The sequence below is a fragment of the Chlorocebus sabaeus genome, chromosome 22, assembly GCF_047675955.1.
Source record: "Chlorocebus sabaeus isolate Y175 chromosome 22, mChlSab1.0.hap1, whole genome shotgun sequence".
Taxonomy (NCBI): Eukaryota; Metazoa; Chordata; class Mammalia; order Primates; family Cercopithecidae; genus Chlorocebus; species Chlorocebus sabaeus.
The window spans coordinates 89,411,631-89,427,938 of NC_132925.1; the positions used below are offsets into that span (position 1 = coordinate 89,411,631).

Genomic DNA, 16,308 nt, shown 5'->3' on the forward strand with positions numbered 1-16,308 from the left:
CTGCCCGCAGGCCACCTGCCTGAGCCAGTCGAGGGGCACTATCACAGGCAGGCATGCTAATTAAAACAGGAGCCACACCGCCCTCTCCAGTCACCCCTCGCTACCCACACAAATTGCATTTTATATGTTTTTTATTTGCTGTGTCGCTTTTAATTAAATCTGTAATCACCTGCCTGAGGGGGCATGGTCCCCTTTCCCAACTCAGCGTGATCTGAGAGTATGTGCACATGGGTGCGGGTCTGTGCGCATGGGGCTGAATAGCAGGCCCTTTCCAGGTGGAGGCAGGGGTGTTTGCATGAATGTGCCTTGCCATGTATGGGTATGCGCGTGTGGGGTCACAGGTACCTGCATGGACAGCCCACGCAGAGCAGGGTCTCCTCTTGGCCCTTGACCTGAACTAGGGACACCCCTCTGCTCTAAGCTTGTCATTGTGAAGATGGGAAAACTGAGGCACAGTGAGGGGTGGGACCTGCCAGGCAGACTCTCTCAGGGCAAACAGTACTTTGTGAAACTCTGGAGGGCCTGGCTTTATTTTTTCCTTAGAGAGAAAAATAGAAATTGTTCAACTCACTAAGTTTCTAAATTAGGAACAGTACCATAACATACTGTTCAATAAGCACAGCCAATGCTCGAAATGTGTTTTGTTTTCACATTATGGTCAGTTACGGGAAGCCACAGGAACAGACAGCGAAGGGAGTGGGAGCAGGGGCAAGGATCAGGCAGCAGACACAGCAGAGGCCCCACGCTCCAGAGGGGCTGCCAGAAGGAGAGTGCCCAGGAGTGTGTCAGTGCCCGGGGCTGGGGCAGAGGCTTGAGAATTGTAAATCATGCTTTCTACCTTTGTCTGCCTGCTAAAGGTGGTCTCTGGTTCTCACTTGAGGTAGATTTTTGATGGGGATCCCTGTACGGGGTGACAGTGGCTGGGCTCTACATGGGAAGAAAGAGGGTGGATGTCCCTGGAGGAGGAAGGAGGCACAGAGGCCTGGCAGAAGCAGCTGTGTCCTGCTCCTGACATTTTGTCCGAGTGTCCAGGGACAGGGTCACTGCACACATGAGAATATGTGTCACACACACACATCGGGCCGCCCCGAGTTGGGGGTTGAGGGTACTGCTCAAACCATCCTGGGTCTCTGCCCAGGTTGAAGGGTCTGCAGGATGGAGTCCACTGGAGCCTTGTTCTGTGTGTGTGTGTAGGGATAGATCTGGACAGGGGATCACACATGCGCAACTACAAGGGTTGGGGGGAAGGGAGAATGGGGTAACTGATGGTAGCGGGTAGTGAGCAGGACCCACGAGTGTCCCCTGTAGGTGCAGAGTGGTGTATAGGCATGAGCATGTGTGCCCTCATGCCCATGGTGGCAGCTGGGTTGCTAGGCAGGTGGGTTCCATCTGGCTGGAAACACACAGGTTAGACACAGGTGTACCTGTTGGCGGGGTGCAGGCTGTGTGCGTGTGTGCATGCATGTACAAGTACACGTGCCTGTGTTGGAGCAGGATCTGGCACCGCCCCTGCCCCTCTAAGAGCCCCCGCCCCCACCCCTGCTTGCTTCTGGCCCTAGTTGATTAATCATGGAGCTGAGTGGCTTCCAGCTTATCAGGTACCTTAATAGCTGAATAATTCCAGCCCCATCAGCGGGCCCTTAATTGCTTTCTTGTTGCTGCAGCCTGGAGTGCATGCTGAATGGGTGAGCTCCTGGGGGACCAGCGCTAGCTCCAGGCAGCGTGCTGGACCGAGGGCTCCCAGCTCCCAGCACCCTGCCACCTGGGCAGCCCCTCTCCAGAAGCTACCAGCCACAGCTGCCCTGCCTACTCATGTGGGGCCTGGAGGAAGAGTAGGCTGAACTGTTCCTCTCACAGCTTGGGAGGGGTGAGGATCAGGAAGTCTTCCTGGAGGAGCTGGGACAGCCACAGCTGGGCCCTGGGAAATAGGGAAGGTCTGGATAGGCTGAGAACAGGTGGAGCATTCTGAGTGGGGGCACGGGCACAAGTGTCGTGGTGGTGGGTTTGGCAAGACACAGCCCAGGTGCTCTCCACCCCAGCTCCCCGCTTCCCCCCAGCCACCATCATCCTCAATGAGCTCAACTGGACAGAGGCCCTGGAGAATGTGTTCATGGAAAACCGCAGGCAAGACCCCACGCTGCTGTGGCAGGTTTTCGGCAGTGCCACAGGAGTCACTCGCTACTACCCGGGTAGGTACCAGCCCCTGTCCCCTGTCTGCCCAGCACCCCTCCTTTCTCCATCTGCCAGCTCACCCATCCTGGAGGCATGGGATGGAGTGGCTGCCCTGTAGTCTGTGGTGGCCCAGTCACCTCTGCAAGGCCTGCCTACCCAGGTCAGCCCTTTCCTGCTGGTCCCACTCACTTTCTCTCCTCCCTCAGCCACCCCATGGCGAGCCCCCAAGAAGATCGACCTGTACGATGTCCGAAGGAGACCCTGGTGAGCAAGCAAGAAGGAGCTGGGGAGGGACACCCCCTCAGCTCCCCACCTTTCCTGCCTGCTCCCCCACCTCCCCATTTCCAAGCCTCCTAGCAGGGCGCAGCCAGCTGTATCCAATTTTCATTTCACACATCGTTGCCACTGGAAAATGGATCCCATCACCCAGGCAGGCCTCCCAGCTGTCATGCCCCCGTCCACTGCCCAGCACCCCCACCCACTCAGGGCTGAGAGATTGGAAGAGAGATTGGACCAGAGGGGGTCCCCAAAGGCAGATTAGCCTCTGTAGGGTTGGCCAGCCCCTGCCCTACCCGTCTGAGCCGCAGATACCCCTCGCCTCTGCTCTGCCCCTCCGGCAGCTCCCTATGAGTATCCTTCCCTGGCACCTGCGCCATCCCACACACAGCTAGACTCTGCCCTCGGGGCCCCAACCTGAGGCAGAGAACACAACAAGCCACTGAAGCCAGGAAATGTGGCTCCTGCCCCCTCTGGGGATCACCTGCTCATATATCCCCCTGGTACTTTTTCCTTGCCAAGGAGCCAGACCATTCATGTCATGGGCAAGGACTGTGTCTGTTTCATTAAATGTGGTGTCATCAGTGCCTAGAACCCTGCCTGGCCCACACAGTGCATGCTCAGGAGAAATGTATTGAATCAATATGTGTGTGACAGAAGGACCCACATGGTCCCAGTGGGTCTTACCCTAACAGAGGCATCTCCTGGGCAGGTATATCCAGGGGGCCTCATCGCCCAAGGACATGGTCATCATCGTCGACGTGTGAGTGAGCAGTGCTGGCAAGTGGGGCTGGGGCAGGGGCGGGCAATGGGCTAGACTCTGCTGCCCTGAACATCATAGGGGATGGGCAGGAGAACACTTGAGGTTCCCCTGGCTCCTCCACGGCCCCTGCCTGACCTCTCCAGGAGTGGCAGTGTGAGTGGCCTGACCCTGAAGCTGATGAAGACATCTGTCTGCGAGATGCTGGACACGCTGTCTGATGACGACTATGTGAATGTGGCCTCGGTGAGTGCCAAGGTGGTAGACAGGGCAAAATGGGTCGCCCCACCTGCCCTGCTCCTGTGACCACCACCAGCCCCATGCAATAGCTGCCTGCCCTGGCCAGCCTGAGGCCAGTCACCACCCTGCTGTTCCTGCAGTTCAACGAGAAGGCGCAGCCTGTGTCATGCTTCACACACCTGGTGCAGGCCAATGTGCGCAACAAGAAGGTGTTCAAGGAAGCTGTGCAGGGCATGGTGGCCAAGGGCACCACAGGCTACAAGGCCGGCTTTGAGTATGCCTTTGACCAGCTGCAGAACGTGAGCCCTGTGGGTGGGCAAGTGGGCGGCTGGGGGAGGAGAGGGTCCAGGCTTGGTGACACCCAGGAAATCAAGATGGATGGCCTCATTAGCACCAAACAGGCAGCTTGGACAGATAGCACCATATGCTGTGGGGGAGGAGGGCCAGAGATCCAGGCTCACTGCGGGAGGGAGGCCCTGCCCCTGGACCAGGGAGGGCTGAGAGCTGGGGCTGAGAGTTGCCTGCCTTCGCCTCACTCCCCTCAGTCCAACATCACTCGGGCCAACTGCAACAAGATGATCATGATGTTCACGGATGGTGGCGAGGATCGCGTGCAGGATGTCTTTGAGAAGTACAATTGGCCAAACCGGACGGTGAGGCTCAGCTGAGGCAGGGGCTACCCTGACCTTGGCCCAGTACAGGGCAGGGCTGTCCCCTGGTGGCCTCAGCAGTAACCTCAAACCCCCCACAGGTGCGCGTGTTTACTTTCTCCGTGGGGCAGCATAACTACGACGTCACACCACTGCAGTGGATGGCCTGCGCTAACAAAGGTACCTCCCCTGTGCATCACTGTCAGGGGCCTGCCTGCCATTTCTTTTTGTCGATTGCGTATGTTGTTCAACTGTCCATCCATATGTCCAGCTGTGTGTTCACCTGCTGTAAGACAGGGCCTCCTCCCATCCACGAGGCTGTCCCTCACTCTATCTGGAGGCTAACGTGTCCACCTGACTGAGCCTCTTTTTGTCCATCTGTCCATTGTCCAACCGTCCCCCAGCTTGTCTACTCCTGCATCTGTTTGCTGATCCGTCCATCTCTCTGTGCACTTGGGCCTGGCTGCCGGGCGGACTTTGAATGGCACCCTAGAATGAGGGACCTCAGACCTCAGGCTCCTCCCTCCTCATCTCTGCCCCCTGCTGTGCTTCCTGATACTGCTGCACTCACTCCCTCTCCATAGCACCGCCCTTGACAGGGCAGAGGCCAGGAGCACTAGAGGGAGAGGACTCCAAAGAGAGAGGAGCCCAAGAGGCGAGGCAGGGCTGCAGACACACCCCAGGGGCAGGGCCCTCTGCACATGGGTCCTGCAATGCCAGCCAGGCCCACCTCTGCCTCTCCTTCCTTCACAGGCTACTATTTTGAGATCCCTTCCATCGGAGCCATCCGCATCAACACACAGGTAAGACTGGGGAAGGCCCCTCCTCCCAGTCCTTGGCTTCCCTGCAGGGACGCTGTGTGCCATGGGCTGCTGTGGACCAAGGGCGCCCCCTCACGGTGGCTGGGGCACAGTCCCAATGCCTGGGGAGACAGAACAGGCAGTGCCTGGGAAAGGCATTCATGACCCCCACCACTGCCCCCTCCCCAGGAGTATCTAGATGTGTTGGGCAGGCCCATGGTGCTGGCAGGCAAGGAGGCCAAGCAGGTGCAGTGGACCAACGTGTATGAGGATGCACTGGTAAGGCCTCTGGGCAAGGAAGGGATGGGGCTGGCACCCTTCCCCCAGGGATATGCCCACAGGTCAAGACCCTGGAGGGCCCCCTTAGGGGGTGAACCAAGCACAGGAGAAAGAGGTGGCCTGCACTTGAGCCCCTGCTCTGAACACTCAGGTTGGGGTCAGTGCTGGCCACAGGTGACTTCATCATCTTCTTCTCCCTTTAGGGACTAGGGTTGGTGGTAACAGGGACCCTCCCTGTTTTCAATCTGACACAGGATGGCCCTGGGGAAAAGAAGGTGAGGAAAGGGGAGGGTTGGGGCTATGGGTGTGCCTGGAGAGGGATGGGCACGCCCACAGCAGGTCTGGGGGTGGAGGAGGGGCAGGGCAGGCCTTCACACTGCCTGTGAGAGCAGCTTAAGGCCTTGTGGAGGGTGGTTCCCCATGGAATTGAGCACATTGCAGAGCCCCCCATGCTTCTGCTCCCAGAACCAGCTGATCTTGGGCGTGATGGGCATTGATGTGGCTCTGAATGACATCAAGAGGCTGACCCCCAACTACACGGTGAGCATCCACCCGCCCATCCGCCTACCCTGCCTCCCATGTGGACGCAGGCAGGCTCAGCAGAGAAGACTGATGGGTATTACAGCGCCTCCATGGAGACCTCTGAGTTCAGGGGGTCAGGGAAGGCTTCCCCAGGAGGTGACCTTGGGTCTAGAGCAAGGTGACCTTGGGTTGGCAAACTTCTGTAAAGGGCCAGACTGAATATTTTAGGCTTTGCAGACTTAAATACCCATCTCTTATTTGGTTGCACTGTTGTATTGTAAAAGCAGCCACAGACAAAACATAAACAAATGGGCATGGCTATGTTCCAATATAATTTTATTTGTGGATACTGATATTTGAATTTCAGATAATTTTCAAAATAGAATTTTTCCTTTGATGTTTTTTCTAACCATTTAAAAACAAAACCATTCTTAGCTCATGGCCATATAGTAATGGGCAGCAGGCCAGACTTGGCCCATGCACATAGGTAGGAGTGTCCCGGGCAGAAAGGAAAGGAGGGGATGGCATACATTGGAGGCAAAGGGAATTCTCTGGCCAAGGGCCCAAAGGTGAAAAACAATCATAAACCAGGGTAGGGGCAAGATGGCAATGTGGCTGGCCCAGCGCCTGCGGTCAGGGAGTCTGCGTCTTCGCCTGTGGAATGGGGAGAGGTGTGGTATGTACAACAGCATCATTAAGCCTGAGCCCCGTAAAGCCCCTGCTTGGTCCTGAGCGGGCAGGGGCTGTGGCAGTTGGCCTCCAGGTACAGTAAGAAACTGACTAGAGGAGGTAAGGGCTAGGTCCTGGTCTCACTCCTACTTCCCTTCCACCTGGAAGGGAAGCCCCAGGTAGGATTCCCAAGGGTGCACTCATCGTGCTGCTCTCTCTTGACATGGGAACAAGGACGAGGCACAAATCAGGGGCAGTAGTGGCTAGAGGACGGCCACAGGGGTACAGAAGCAGCAGCCCTGTGGGACCGGTGGAGGCAGAGAGGTCAGGCTGACTGACAGCTCATAAGAATCAGGGGAAGAGGATGAGGACTGCAGAGCAGCAGCCCACATGCCGGTTAGCCTTGGCAAGGGCTGGTGCACAAGGGGCAACCCGCCTGCAGGCCTGGCTGAAGAGACAGACTTAGGGCCACATGTCATGGGGGACCCTTAGCCCAAGGCAGGCAAACAGCATCTCTCAGTGCGGTGGAAGACCAAATAGGGAAGAACTCTGGAACCCAGGGAACCCCAGTCCATCCCTCCAGACCCTGAGCCCCCAATCTGTGCCTCCAGCTTGGAGCCAACGGCTATGTGTTTGCCATTGACCTGAACGGCTACGTGTTGCTGCACCCCAATCTCAAGCCCCAGGTGAGCCAGATGGGTGACCTGGAGGGTGGGCAAACCTTCTACAATGGGGACTTCTGACTCCCCACCCTGCCTCCAACAGACCACCAACTTCCGGGAGCCTGTGACTCTAGACTTCCTAGATGCGGAGCTGGAGGATGAGAACAAGGAAGAGGTAAGGAGAGGAGGAGAAAAGGGGTGGGGGACAGAGCAGAGGAGTGTAGGGGCCCTGCCCCTCACATCTCTGGCCCTTCCAGATCCGTCGGAGCATGATTGATGGCAACAAGGGCCACAAGCAGATCAGAACGTTGGTCAAGTCCCTGGATGAGGTAAGGAGGCAGGGCTGGGGACCAGGGAGTCAGGGTGGGCACCCTCCTACCCCACTGCCCCCTGCCTGCTAGCCCAAGTACCTGACCCAGCCCCCTCTCCCAGAGGTACATAGATGAGGTGACACGGAACTACACCTGGGTGCCCATAAGGAGCACTAACTACAGGTAAGTGAGGCCAGGGCTGGGTGGGCAGAGAGGGTGGGGTGGCCCCAGAATCTGAGCCCAGCTGCCCCCTCCCTCTCCCACTGTGACCACCATCCCAGCGGGGGACCAGTGGCCAGGGCTGCTCACTACTCACCCTGGGACGCTTAGTCTGCCAAGAGACTCCCTGGCCTTTAAGGAACAAGCAGCAGGTCTGAGAGCACAGGACGGTCATCCAAAGTCTCCTCATCACTACGGCCATCTGCACCCAGGATACTGCCTTTGGCACGTTCACTGCCTGCTCTCAGCCTGCCTCAGAGCCTCAGGGCAGAGCGGGTCCCTTGTGTGTCAGGCTGGGTCGGTGCAGGCTGACCTCTGCGTGCCCCACACAGCTAGTCCATCCCAAAATGCCGGGCATCCTTACAGCCCATGCCAGCCCACAACTGCCACCCCTCACCCACCACCATATCTGCGCCAGCCCTGCTTTCCACTGGCTTTGGGTATCTGGGGGCTGGTGACCCCACTCCCACAGCAGCACTGGCACTGCAGCCAGCTCACGGCAGCATCTGCCCCTTGTGGGTCAGAGGGAAGCTGGCTGGGCAGGGGGCTGCTGTGAGAGGCTGCTGGGAGGGGAGATGGTGTTCGGATTTGCTTTGGGGCTGGTTGCCTGGTGGCCTCCAGGAGAGTTAGAAGTGGAGAGCCTCCAGGGTGCCAGCCCCTAGACCATGAACCTCCCGCAGCTAAGCAGGTAGAGGAGCCCCTGGTGGTGGGAGGAGGGGATGCCGCAGCTGGGACCTCTGCCCAACTTCAAGGCCATGGAGAGGGGGTGCCAGTGTGACCCGCCTCCCCCAGCCATGACCTGCGCTTCTCCCCCCTCAGCCTGGGGCTGGTGCTCCCACCCTACAGCACCTTCTACCTCCAAGCCAATCTCAGTGACCAGATCCTGCAGGTCAAGTGTAAGTGGCCCGGCCCCTGCCTGCACCCTGCACCCTGCCTCTGCCCCACACCCCAGCCGGCCCCAGGCAGCACAGCCAGCGCCAGTTGCTGGCGAGGCAGTCCCTCCTGCCCAGTCTGCCCACCCTCAGGTGCCTGCAGGCTGGGGCACCTTGAAAGTCTGTGGAAATCTGCATGCTTGCCTTTTCTTAGATTCGGTTCCAGGCCATTCTTTCATGGTTTCTGTTGAGGTTGCTGTTTTTGGTTTCTCCTACTCCGTGTCTTCCCTTCTTAGCCTGCCTGCCCCACACACACCTGGGGGCTGCATTCTTGGAAGACACCCCCTCCCCTTACCTTCCCCCTTTCCCCTCCCCTCTCCTTCCCCCTTCCCCCTCCCCTCCTTTCCCCCCTCCCTTCCCCCCCCTTTCCTCCCCTTTCTCCTCCCCCTCCTCCTCCCCTCCCTCTCACCCGCTTCCCTTTCCCCTCCCCTTCCCCTCCCTTTTTTCCCCTCCCCTCCCCTTACTCCACCCTCACCATCCCCCCTCCCCCACCTTCCCCCTCCCCCAACCTTCCCCCTCCCCTTACCTTCCCCCTCCTCTTTCCTCCCCCCACCTCCTCTCCCTTCCCTTCACCTCCTCCCCCTCCCCTCAATTCCTTCCTTCTTCCCCTTACCTTCCCCCTCCCCTCCTCCCCCTCCTTTCCTCCCCTTCTCCTCCCCCTCTTTCCCCTCCTCTCCCTCCCATCCTTCCCGTCCTCCCCCCTCCCCCCTTTTCCCCCTCTCTCCCCTCTTTCTCCCTCCCCTCCCCTCTTCCTCTTCCTGTTCAGCTCTCTCCCTCTATGGTGCCCCCTTCCCATGGTCCCTCTCTCTCTCTCTCTGCCCCCTCCTCTCCATTCTTTCCTCATCTATCCTCACCCAGTTCCCACTTACCCTCTCATCCTCCTCCTCTCACCTCCTACCTCTCTCCCCTCTGCATCCAACCTCCCTCCCTTACGTGCTGTTCTCTCTTCTTCCCTGTCTCCCTCCTTCTCTTCTCCCTGCATCTCCTCTATCTCCCTTTTTCTCCTGCTTACCTCCTCTCTCTCTCTCCCCCACTCTCCCTCCCTCCCACTCTCCCCACTCCAGCACCTTCCCTTCCTCTCTCCCTCAGTCCCACTCCCCACACTCCCTCTGCTCTGCCTCCTGGCTCCCTCCTCACCTTCTTTCCTCCCTCCTTCATTCCCCATCCCCCTTCCTCTCTCCCCCTCCCCGCTTTCTCCCTGGCCCCCCTCCTTCCTCCCCTGCCTCTCCCAGTCCTCTGCCTGTGGCTCACCCCTGCATGCCCTGCTCATCCTGGGCCTCTCCTGAGAGAGTCTCTAGAGCCTGTGGCCCTGCCTGCCCACCATGCCCGAGGCCACTGGGAGGGAGGCTGGGGCTCCGGCCCCACCGCGCGCCCCCCACCTGCCTGGCCGACTGGGGGCTCATCTCCTTTGAGTTTTCTCGCTCTCTCTTTCTCTCTCATGTCGTTTTTTGCAAGAAGTTTCCTTTCGGTATGATGATGAGACACAATATTTTCATTCAAACAGCCATTGAATAAAATATTGTTTGTGCCCCTCCCCTTTCCCTCCCCCTTTTCGTTTGTTTTTGTGTTTGTGTTGTTTTTGTTTTCCTCGCTTTCTCTCTTGGTGGACTGTCCCAGTGCCAATCAGCAAACTGAAGGGCAAGTATATTCAGAACCAGTGCACCCTCCTCTCCCCACCCCTCCCACCCTCACGCCCCTGCTTGCCCCCCTCCCTGCCCAGGACCAGCCAAACCCCTGCTCTCCAGGGCCCCCTCCCAGCATCCCCCTGGCTCCTCTAGTTCTTGCCTTTCCTCTGATTCCTTAGCCCCTATGAGAGCCAGTGGCCTGTGCCTCTGGTCCTGCCTGCAGGGTGTTCTCCAGCGTGTTCTCAGGGCCTGCACCCTTTCCTTGGACCCCTCACTCTCTCTGGGAAGGCCCCTGCCTCCCCCACCTTCTCTGTCCCTCCGAGACAACTCAACAGTAGGGACAGCCTGGATGCTTCTCCACCACCTCCCACTCAGCAGGGCAGGAGGCCTGAGATGCAGGGGTAGATCAGCCCCTAGTGGGGCTCATGTGAAGCTGTGGGAAAGGGCCAGCCCACAAGGCCTACTCTGAGGAAGCTCTCCCTTCTCTGATCTCTGGCAGTAGCTCCAGAAGCTGGCAGTCCTCCAAGAAGGGAGGCAGAAGGCTCGGAAGCCTCACGCCCTGATGCTGAGGCCAGAGGGCAGCATAGGGCAGGCACCTAGGCCACTGGAGAGCAGGGCTGACCTGTGCCTCCTGGGCACTGACATAGGTGCTGACGTCCCCATGTCCCACCAGCCCGCTGCTCCCAGAGGCTTTGCTAAGCCCTGGGGTGGCTCGGCAGTATGGAAAAGCTGTTTCCCTGGGGAAATAAAGCCAGCTTTGGGGACCAGGGGCCTGGACAGGGATGGAATGGGATCTGTCTAGACTCTAAGAGCCAGCAAAGGCGTTTGGAGGAAATCAGGCTGGGTATGAAAGGAAAGGTTCTGGCACGCTGGGGTGCCTAAGCCAAGGAGACTTCTAGAAGGGTGGGTAGTGAACAGTAGTGAACCCCTAGACCCTGGCAGAGAGTAAGGGGAGTGAGAGAGGACAGCATTACAAAGGTCTCAGAGAACCACCTCTCCCAGGGAACCCGTGGGCAGATGGGGCATGGAGAGCCACAAGGGGATGTCCCCATGACCTGGAAGCAGGGGCACCCAAGAAGCCCAGGGGCAAAGGGGATAAAGGGGCCAGAGCCACCTCTGATGGCCTGGGCGGGGGTGGGGGATGTGCCTTACTCCCACTGACTTGAGTTGTCTTTTTCTCCCCACCCTACCACATCCCACCCAGTGACCCCAGAAATGCAGGGCATTGGTAACAATGACAACATAGCATAGTCTCCTTCCCTGCTCCTTCGCCCTCCTTTTTCTTTTTCCTCCTCCTCCTCTTCCCCCTAACCCCTTCCCCATCGGCTTGTGTCCAGACCCTGCCTCACAGTCCTATCAGAAGGAACAGTCCAACCAGTGACTGCCCAGCCCCTCCAAGCACCCCAAGTGCCCCCTCCCCAGAATCTTGCAGTGCATTATGGGAGTATTTGGGAGCAGGGACAATCCCTCTTCTATACAAATAAAGCCCTGGGAGCAAAAGAGAGCTCAGAAGTGGAGACAGGCTAAGAAGGTGGACCACCCACAGTGAGGCCAAGAGCAGAGGGACCCCTCCCAGGTGCAGACCAGCAAGGTGGCCAGTCCAGCTGGGCAGAGAAAGGCCATAGAGGAGCCCCAGTGGCCACATCCTTAGGTTCACTCTCAAACCCATACAGAGATAGTCACACAGGCACACACACACACACTCAGTGCATGCATGCTCACTCACACACACATGCACAGCTCATAAGCCCAGGGCACAGGCCCAATTGGGGATGCCTCAACAGCAGCCCTATGCCGTCTTTGGAGCCCTAGCAGCCCCCATGGCTGCCTGGAGCCCAGACAAGTTTTAGTAAGGATGGAGACCCAGCCCGTCTCCACACCCTCAGCCAAGGGAAGCAGGTACACAGGTTCCAGCAGCACTCCTTCCAACGCCCTAGACTTTCTTCACACACTGTGGGAACAGTCCCTGGCACTTTGAGGGTCTCCCTTCACCTCCTGGCCCAGGGAGGACCACCAGCCCCCCCCCCCCCCACAATGCACTGCAGCATACCCTCAGCTGTCCCCGCCTGTCTCTGGTTGGACTGTTTGTGCCCGTGAGAAACCCCCTCGGTTTGGCCATGTTGATGCCTGACACAGAACAAAAGCAAGACCTACCAAAACGCAAACAGCTGCAGCAAAGAAAGAGAGATAAAAATCCGCAGCCAAAAGCCAATTCCCTTCCTCAAAGCCTCTTTGGAGGCGAAGGAAGCTCAGCATGCGGTTTTTTCCATTATGGATGTGATAAGAGCGAGACTGGCGCCTCCCCCAGACCATGCATATATATAGCAGTGTGTGTATATATATGTGTGTGTGTGTGTCTGTGTATATGTGCTATACAGCCGTATGGAAGCATATACAGCCACGCCAAGGGACTCACTGCCAACAGAGGACCAGGCCCGGGCAACATATTGGCTATAACTGCCCTCCTCCTGCGATGCTGTAGTCTCCACAGGCCCTCTACCCTCCCTGCCCGTCCCTTCTCTTTGGCTCCTGGACATGGAAATGGCGGGTTTCCTCTTTGCTGGTGTCTCCCCCTCCCTCCAGCCCCCCTCTCCCCTGTCCTTCCAGCCCCGTCAGCTCTGAGCCCCCTGGCCTCCCACCTCCCCAACCCCCGCCGGATAACCCCCCGTTTCTGTTGCAGATTTTGAGTTCCTGCTCCCCAGCAGCTTTGAGTCTGAAGGACATGTTTTCATTGCTCCCAGGTAGCTTGCGTGTGGCCTTGCTGAGGTGTCCTCCCCTACCCTGAGCGCCCCGGCCCCACCCCCTGCACTGCTGCCTGGAGCTCTGTGTGACTGTATTCTGTGCAGTGTCATCCCCCGGCCCCCATACATTGCCCGGTATGCACGGCTGTGTGCATACCCAGGCCATGTACCGCACCAGGCAGCAGTGGCTGGCGGCCTCACAGCCCTAGCTCCCACCAGGCCGGGGCAGGAAGTCTCCAGACTCATCTGCTGACTTTCTCTGCCCTCCCAGGCAACCAGGCAGGAGCCCTTCCGGCCCCGGGGTGGCTGTCTGTGGCATGCCCACCCCTTGCCAGGCAACTGCTGCTCTGGTTTGTGGTGTCCTGCCCATCCCCCCAACCCCACACCCCATCGTTGTCCTGTGTCAGTCGGTGTTCATGTGGGTCTGGGGGCTGAGCCAGCCAGAGCCCCTGTCGGCAGCGCCAGGTCTAGAAGTGGTACTTCACTTGGGGGATGGGGGGAGGAGGGCAGGGGCTTTAAGGAGCTGCTCCAGCAGATGAGGAGTCGGGGCCCAGAGCAGGCCCAGGCCTGGACCATCCAGGAGTGCATGCTCAATGTGTACATACACGTTCTCATGCACACACCCTCTGCCTTTGGCCCACATCTGGGGAGGCCGGGTCCCCTGGGTGCTGAAGCCCTTCCATGACTCAGGCTTGGGATGAGGGCAGGTGGGTGGATGCAGCTGATAGAGACCCCAGGGTCACTGGAAGGCAGCACACAGGGGCTCTGGACATGCCTCACCTTTGTGTGTGCACGTTATGTGCATGCACCCAGTTTCTCTGTGATTCTTTGTAGATGTGTGTATTTGTGAGTCACCATGTACGTATGTAAGAGTCTAAGCATAAATGTGGGGGTGGCTCTGTGTGTTAGTGAATGTGGGAAGGTGTGAAAAAGCCTGTGTGGCCCACGTGACCCCGAGAAAGCTCTCTTGAGGGCAAGGACCCTATTTGTTTTTGCCATTTCTGTGTCTGTGGCTCAGGAGAGCTCAATAAATATGTGGAGGGTGAGTGAATGAAGTACCCCACAAATGTGAATGTGCATACTGTGTGTACAGGAGAGTCTGCAAGTGACTTGGTGTATCTCAAGCACAGTCGTGTGGGTGTCACCCTGGGTGTGTCCAGTGTGGCCTCTAGGCATAGAGGTGCAGGCTGTACACTGCACAAAGGCCCTGGGGGCCAAGGAGTGAGTGGGGCCTGAGACCCAGTTCCACATGCCCTTACCAAGCCACGAGCCCTACCACAGCCTGGGAAAGTGGCACATGTTCAAAAACCCCACAGTTAGTGCCATATAGGACAATGAAGCGGTCCCTGGTGGCAGAGGTATGAATGAGGGGTCGGGCAAGAGAGAGAGCTCCACCTATCAGAGTAGAAGGATTGCTCCCAAGACTTCCTAGGCAGCAAGCCCAAGCAGACCGCCCTCACGCCCCACAGCCCCATGTTCTCTGGACCCAGAGCCTGAACGCAGTGAGGGTCTTGAGGGGAGGGGCATTCCAGGCAGAGGGAACAGCCAGTCCGAGGACCCACATGTTCCCACTGACTTCCTGACACCCTCTGTGCTATGATGAAAAAAGCGAGTATCAGAGAGCATGAGTGAGTTACCTAAAGGCACATAGCCAGGAAGAGGCAGGGTGGGGTCTTAGGCTGACAAAAAGCCAGTGTTTGTACCCGGGTCCCACCTGGTGCCCACGGGAATGCTCTAGGGCATACAGGTGGATGAGCTGGCCGCCAGGCATTTCCTGGGGCTTCCCAGGTGCACTATCTGGGTCCAGCTACACCAGAGAGATGGGAGGCTCTGTAGAGCCATGCCCAGGAGAAAGAAGCTGCCTGAATGGAGGAAGCAGACCTTCATTCTTTTATTTTACTTTATTTTTTTTGAGATGGAGTCTTGCTCTGTGGCCCAGACTGGAGTGCAGTGGCCGGATCTCGGCTCACTGCAAGCTCCGCCTCCCAGGTTCATGCCATTCTCCTGCCTCAGCCTCCCGAGTAGCTGGGACTACAGGTGCCCGCCACCTTGCCCCACTAGTTTTTTGTATTTTTTTAGTAGAGACAGGGTTTCACCGTGTTAGCCAGGCTGGTCTCGATCTCCTGACCTCGTGATCTGCCCGTATTGGCCTCCCAAAGTGCTGGGATTACAGACTTGAGCCACTGCACCTGGCCGACCCTCATTCTTGTGTCAGCTCTGCCCCGACTCAGACCCCAGCAGCCTGCCAGGCATGTAGCAGCTGCAGCCAGGAAGAACCCACATGCCCCTCCCTGAGGCCTGGGCTTCTCAGTGAATGGCCAGGTGGGCCTTTTGGGAAGCCTTGACCCCATTGCCCTGTCCAGTCCCGTAAGCCCACTCTTCTTGCCCCTCCCCATCCCTAGAGAGTACTGCAAGGACCTGAATGCTTCAGACAACAACACCGAGTTCCTGAAAAACTTTATTGAGCTCATGGAGAAAGTGACTCCAGACTCCAAGCAGTGTGAGTGTCTGGCAGAGCAGCTGGCTCTGGGCAGTGCCCAGGCAGCATGGGGCCAGCCCAGAGGAACCCAGAGGCCGGGGAGGTGTGGAAATAAGCAGGCACAAGCTAAGGGCTGGGCCTGGGCCAGGTCATGGAGGAGGCTCCTGGTGGAGCCTTGAGGGTGGGGGCGAGAGTGGACAGGGAGCTGCAAGAAGACACCCCCACCCCCAGCCCTCCCCTCCTGTTCCAGGCAACAACTTTCTTCTGCACAACCTGATCTTGGACACGGGCATCACGCAGCAGCTGGTAGAGCGTGTGTGGAGGGACCAGGATCTCAACACGTAGGCATCACCCAGCCTGTGGGGGCAGAAGGCTGGGATGGGCCCAGAGGCCCTGGCCCTGCCCAGCAGAAGGCAGGCCTGTGACCCCACCCTCCTGCCACCCCCAGGTACAGCCTACTGGCCGTGTTCGCTGCCACAGACGGTGGCATCACCCGAGTCTTCCCCAACAAGTAAGTGACCTATCCCACTACCCAAACCCTGCCCCTGCCAGGGAACCTGCATCTGTTCTACCCAGAGGCCTCCTTGCACCTGTGGAGACCACTGTCCCCGACAAGTGACCCCTTACCTACCAATCTGCCGCTTGGGTGCTCCAGGGCAGCTGAGGACTGGACAGAGAACCCTGAGCCCTTCAATGCCAGCTTCTACCGCCGCAGCCTGGATAACCACGGTTATGTCTTCAAGCCCCCACACCAGGATGGTGAGTGTCCCCCGCAGTGTGCCCAGTAGCAGGCAGGGAGCCTCAGCTTCCCTATCTGCTCAGAGAACTGGGCTCTGCTCTCTGAGGCCCCTCTGCAACACAAGGCTGCCTGAGGGCAGGGCAGACGTGAAGAGAGGGATAGACTGTGCCAAACACTGTCCTGAGTGCTGGGTGCTTGGGCTGGAGTCATCCCTGGATTGGACTCCTGGGTT

At 58.4% G+C, this 16,308-nt stretch overlaps 1 protein-coding gene across 11 annotated transcripts in view; it reads left to right on the forward strand.

The window, feature by feature from the left end:
- Positions 1 to 16,308, forward strand: part of CACNA2D2 (calcium voltage-gated channel auxiliary subunit alpha2delta 2) — a 140,480-nt gene that overhangs the window by 119,920 nt on the left and 4,252 nt on the right. For 6 of the 11 annotated variants that reach the window (XM_007984355.3, XM_038003876.2, XM_073010137.1 and 3 more), the window contains 22 exons: positions 2,058 to 2,189; positions 2,379 to 2,436; positions 3,161 to 3,211; positions 3,355 to 3,454; positions 3,589 to 3,747; positions 3,994 to 4,101; positions 4,200 to 4,278; positions 4,852 to 4,901; positions 5,088 to 5,177; positions 5,381 to 5,452; positions 5,643 to 5,717; positions 6,980 to 7,054; positions 7,134 to 7,205; positions 7,288 to 7,359; positions 7,463 to 7,524; positions 8,380 to 8,456; positions 10,110 to 10,130; positions 12,798 to 12,858; positions 15,261 to 15,358; positions 15,588 to 15,678; positions 15,786 to 15,848; positions 15,993 to 16,096. In XM_007984355.3, the coding sequence (XP_007982546.1) occupies positions 2,058 to 2,189; positions 2,379 to 2,436; positions 3,161 to 3,211; positions 3,355 to 3,454; positions 3,589 to 3,747; positions 3,994 to 4,101; positions 4,200 to 4,278; positions 4,852 to 4,901; positions 5,088 to 5,177; positions 5,381 to 5,452; positions 5,643 to 5,717; positions 6,980 to 7,054; positions 7,134 to 7,205; positions 7,288 to 7,359; positions 7,463 to 7,524; positions 8,380 to 8,456; positions 10,110 to 10,130; positions 12,798 to 12,858; positions 15,261 to 15,358; positions 15,588 to 15,678; positions 15,786 to 15,848; positions 15,993 to 16,096 (1,770 nt within the window). The remainder of the gene's footprint in view (positions 1 to 2,057; positions 2,190 to 2,378; positions 2,437 to 3,160; positions 3,212 to 3,354; positions 3,455 to 3,588; positions 3,748 to 3,993; positions 4,102 to 4,199; positions 4,279 to 4,851; positions 4,902 to 5,087; positions 5,178 to 5,380; positions 5,453 to 5,642; positions 5,718 to 6,979; positions 7,055 to 7,133; positions 7,206 to 7,287; positions 7,360 to 7,462; positions 7,525 to 8,379; positions 8,457 to 10,109; positions 10,131 to 12,797; positions 12,859 to 15,260; positions 15,359 to 15,587; positions 15,679 to 15,785; positions 15,849 to 15,992; positions 16,097 to 16,308) is intronic. The other 5 variants (XM_007984356.3, XM_007984357.3, XM_073010139.1 and 2 more) reach the window with 1 other exon arrangement.